Source organism: Aplysia californica, unplaced genomic scaffold, assembly GCF_000002075.1.
Source record: "Aplysia californica isolate F4 #8 unplaced genomic scaffold, AplCal3.0 scaffold00424, whole genome shotgun sequence".
NCBI classification, from domain to species: Eukaryota; Metazoa; Mollusca; class Gastropoda; order Aplysiida; family Aplysiidae; genus Aplysia; species Aplysia californica.
The window spans coordinates 393,937-399,176 of NW_004797694.1; the positions used below are offsets into that span (position 1 = coordinate 393,937).

The window sequence follows — 5,240 nt, forward strand, 5'->3', positions numbered from 1 at the left end:
CACACACACACACACACACACACACACACACACACACACACACACACACACGTACACACCCACGCAACTGCACGGTTCGGGTACAACACTCACCTAACTCGCCCCCATCCTCCCCTCCCTGCCAATAGAACAATAACTCAATAATCAAATAACCATCCAAAGGTGAAATCAGTCCGCGAGCCAAACCCACCATAATTATCATTATCCGGAACCCTCCCACGGCGTCTCATTATATCATAATTTGTCAGTCCTTAATTTGTGCCAAGGTCTCGGGTACCCAATGAGGAATTTGTGAGGCATCGTGGGAAAATCAGGCGCTCGTCAAAATAATGAGATCGAAGATACCAGAATTTTTCCGCGGGTTTGGAAATTTTTATCAAAGTTTTGTTTCTGGACTCAACACCTTTTATACCCTTTTAAAAACACATTAATGATAAGATTTTACTATTAAAAAAAAACGTCGATTAAAGGCACAGAAATGTAAATTTACAGTCTTCAAGGACTCTCACACTTTTGTAGTCACCAAACTTTGGCGGACATTTTCTCACTTATTTTACCTCTGAAACCAGGCAACCTGCACCTCTTTCAATCACAAACAGTTCGTCTTCTATTCAAGATGGATTGATATATTTCTCAATGAAAGATAAACGAATGAAACAGCTTTACGATAATAGCAATAACTCTTCATGAACAAACACTGACGAGCGCCTGATTCCACCGCGTCGTCACACATTCGTGCTCATCGGCGTACCCAAATTCCTTACACTTCCATTTGCTTGCTGCAAAAATTATTTTGAGAAACCTTTCGCGCACTGAGCAAACGAAAAATATTTGTCTCGGAAGAGTGCTGGGTTTCGGTAATAAGCGAAAAAAAAAATTCCAACGCCAAGGGCAGGTCAGTTATTTACAAGATATGTGTGGATTCTATTGATGTACAGAAGTATGTTTAATTTGTGTGAAAAAAAGAAGAAAAAGAAGAAGGAGGAGAAGAAGAAGAAGAAGAAGAAGAAGAAGAAGAAGAAGAAGAAGAAGAAGAAGAAGAAGAAGAAGAAGAAGAAAGAGGAGGGAGGGAGGGAGAGAGAAAGAGAATGAGGGAGGGAGGGAGGGAGAGAGAGAGAGAGAGAGAGAGAGAGAGAGAGAGAGGGAGAGGGGGGTCATAATTGATTATATATATTCTGCTCCCATCTGTACCTAGTTAGCTCTGTTTGCACCAAATTGAACCACGGTGTAGATTGTTCTATCTGTGCTGCTATAATCTGATAAACTTCTTTTTTTTCCATTTTTGGCTCTAAATTATTTTATTTGCTAAATCAAAAGCCTGATCATTTACCTTACTTCTGTGAGAAAAACGAAGTGAAACTGTGACTAGTTTTTAAAAAATTAATTCGAATTCAAATTTTGGAAGAACACCTTTCTTCACTGGTTACGCCGAGAAAAAGCCTCTGTATCTCGAAACTGCTGTAAACGAAAAAGACCTTTTGTCAGCTTACAGCACCTTGATGAAGGAACTACCCTATGGTATCACATCAAGCAATGTCCAGACGTTTTTTAGAACCGGATTTTGCCCCCAGTTTTACTTTTTCCACAAGATCGTGTTGTTTTCAACCAGCCCTTCTAATTCCGTCTGTTTTAACCCTTTATCCGTCTTGTTTCGCCTGACCGTATGTCCTGTGATGGAGCCGTTCCTCTGTACACATTCGTTTCAACCCGACAACGCCAAGTTGGGTGGCTGTATCGGTCTGTCTTCAGCCGAGATATTTGAACCCTTGATCGAAGAGTGTGTCTATGTGGGGCGCAAAATACCTACAATTATATATATATATATATATATATATATATATATATATATATATATATATATATATATATATATATATATATATATATATATATATATATATATATATATATATATATATATATGTGATTTTTTACGGCTTACGAGTACAGTTGAACCAGTTTTTTTCCAGCACAACTTTTGGTTCTTGAGTATTGCTGACAGGTCGGGGTTTTCCAAAACCCATTTCCAAAAACGCGTGTGATCCCATAATGGGGAAGATAGTTTTTCTTTATTGAGAAATTTCGAAGCTCGGCCTTTCTTCAATCTTCCGAGATGTGGGCCTTTTTTTATATTGCTCCTTTCTTTTTTGTAAGTGTTTTACGGCGCTCGCAACTGCACATGGTCATAGGAGCACGCGGGACACATTAAGCATTTTCAGTGGATAGGAAATTTTGAATTTTTCTCTGGTGGTGGCTGAAGCCTACTGTTATCGATTTTAGGACCATCAAGAGATCTTTAGGTGCGCAACTTGCATGCGGGATCTCCGAGATTTTTCGCCCTTGTCCGAGAAGGCTAGGTGTAAATCTTTCATACCAGAAGATCAGGGGTGTGGCTACAAGACAGCAGTAAGAAAGAGCCAAGGAGTAGTTGTAGAAAGGCTGCAAAAAGAGTCAGGAACCCAGAGGAGTTGGGAAAGGAGGTGATGGGATGGGGGCAGAAAGTGGAGACGAAAGCAGACGACTGAACGTTGTTAGATAGCAGGAAAGGATGTGAAACGAGACAATTTTAGAGAAAAGATTTTTTCCGTCGCTATCCGGATTCGAACCCGAGACCGGTTGAATAAGAGGCGAACACCTCTAGGCCACGAGAGCACCCCCCCCCCTCCCACCTCACACTGCTCTGATTCTCCATGGTAGGCGGAAGTGAAGCAGCCTGTTTCCTACATGACTTGTATGGTATCTATGGGTGCGTAAAACGTCCACGATAAACAAATCACTGGTGCCTGTGGTGTTGCGATTAGATTCTTCGCCTACGTGCGCAGAAGACCCTTGTTCGATTCCCATGTGGGGAGAACTTTTTTATTGAGCATCTCGGTCTTTTAGAACTGAAGTTGTATTCGTTTCAACCCGGGTTGGCCATGACGGGCATGGTAAAAGAATGTCTCCTAGATACCCTATCCGGTAAAATGCATTCGATTGGAGCGTGAAAACGCCTACATTAAAAAAAGCAGCAACACAAAAAGAAACAGCCCATGATCCCAATTTACGAATGTGCTATGTCTCCATGGAAGAGAGGTTCTGCAGAATAGTGACTGCTCGTCATGAATTAGGGGACTTATGCTAATCTTCTAGCAGCAAAATGAAGACTGATGGGGGCAGGCTATTGATCGTTTCTTTCTTAACAAGCAGACGGAGCTTCTCTTTGACAGTGACATGACATGCCGAGAACAAAAAACGACGTCTTGAATCCTTGAATGAGGATGTTGACCCGGAAGTGCCTACAAGAGGTTCAAGGTCAGGCGTCACTTTTTGTTGAATATCTTGTGAATCCTTAGGGTCGACCGGCAAACTCTGACGTCTGGTGGTGTGAGTGAGTACACGGGGTTTGTAAATTGTACTCCCATTGCTCCCCATTCTGACAGGATAATTCAGACTTTCGACACTCTTCAAATTGTGTGTGCCTGGAGAAAGGTCCAAGTTGTCGGGAATTTGGGATTATATTAAAATAAAGGCATATTCTTGAAGAAAATTCAATGCTGAACACGCTGGTTTTTTCTTTTTTTCCCCAAATATCTTCAGCAATTTCAAAGATATGCCACATTTTGTAACACAGGGTGTAAAACATGGTTTAGAGAAAAACCCAATTTCTTGCACATTTTAAACCTTTGTTGAAGTACATCGCGTTGCAAAAATAACTTTTTAAAAATAGCCAACCCCACCCCATTCCAACAAGAAGGAATAAAGAGTGAAAGGCAGAATCACAAATCCCCAAAACCGTCCAAAAACACTCAAAGCACAACTCTAATGACACCACAACCATAACTCACCCAACATTTTGAGCACCGCTCTCCGCGCGCGGGAGGCCGCTGTTTTGGCCGTCTGCGACTGTGAGGAGGACACCGAGGTGGCGAGCGCCGAGCTCCGCAGTCGGAAACCGATCATGAGGTACATGATGGTGATCACAGCCATGGGGATCACGAAAAACACGAAGGTGGACACCTGGAAGGAGTAGGACATCCGCTGTTGCCACTTGAAGGGAATGTTGCACAGGGCGGAGTCAAGGATGGGCCGGTGGGTCCTCGGGTCATTGAGGTACGCGAACACCCGGGTGTGGATCGGGTAAGGCAAGGCGCACAGGCCGGACACAACCCAGATGGACAGGACAATCTTGACCGCTCGCGACTGTCTGGAGGAGCGCTGACCCCTGATCGGGTGGCAGATGGCCAGGTAGCGTTCCACGGTGAAGCTGGTGATGGTGAGAACGGAGGCGTATGACGTCATTTCCGTGAGGAAAGACTTGAAAATGCAGAACGGTTCGCCGAGGTGCCAGGGGTAGGCTTCCCAGATGGAGTACAGCTCCGGGGGCAGTGCTGGGGAAATAGACAAAGCAAACACGTATGAGATGAAAATAAGGCTGAGTAGATTCATTGTGTTTCTTTCCCGGCTCGGGACAGGTCAAATTGTTAGCTTAGATGGTTAGTGCCGGACTGCAATGCCGTGGCTTTGTCTAAGACTTTGGAAATTCAAGAAGTATTTAATGTTTTCCATCTCTTGAGCCTGCTGCTACAGGATATAACTGTCAAATCTAAAGTCGTCTTCTCTCCTTTATTCTTCTCTCTCCCTTTCTCTTACTCTAGCTCTCTCACTCTCTCTCCCAATCTCCCCTACCCCCCTCTCTCTCCTTAAACATTATAGGTAGTGTAACTGTTAAACATTTTGCCAAAAAAAGTCGGATGTGAGTTTGATTCCCCTGTGACGTGTTCTACTTTATCGAGCACCCACGTCTCCCTGTGGCGTCCATCCATCTCACCCCGTGTGACCCCAATAGACAGGATCAAAGACGTCTAACCTCCCAAATGACACCAATTGTCCTAGTGCGGGCGGGAAACCGTTACACCAAATTAACAACCAACACCTGGCTCACTTATTTGTTCTTTATTCTTTTACTTCAAGTTTTCCCTTTTCAAAAACAGTTTTTTTAAAGTAAAAGCTTTCGAATGCACCGTTCTTCTGGGCTTGTTCAGGCCTCATTCCGTATAATATATTATCTGTCATGTTCTGGTCAGTCTTCTTGTCAACGCAAAGAGATGGACATTCTACATAATAATACAATAAACTTCCCTTGGAACCCCCATCTACAGTCTACTTAGTGCAAAACCGAAGAGCCTGGCAATTGACAATGTCGGAGTAAAACATTACAATTATAAATGCCGCTCCAGACTCAAAGACTGATACAGTAT

At 43.2% G+C, this 5,240-nt stretch overlaps 1 protein-coding gene across 1 annotated transcript in view; it reads right to left on the reverse strand.

Annotated features, from left to right (window-relative positions):
• The window catches only part of LOC101849633 (pyrokinin-1 receptor), a gene marked incomplete at its 5' end in the record, with an annotated part of 55,542 nt that extends 51,172 nt beyond the window's left edge, over positions 1-4,370 (reverse strand). Inside the window, 1 exon segment of the mRNA XM_005104551.3 lies at positions 3,828-4,370. Coding sequence (XP_005104608.2) covers positions 3,828-4,370 — 543 coding nt within the window.
• Between the last annotated feature and the right edge of the window lie 870 nt (positions 4,371-5,240).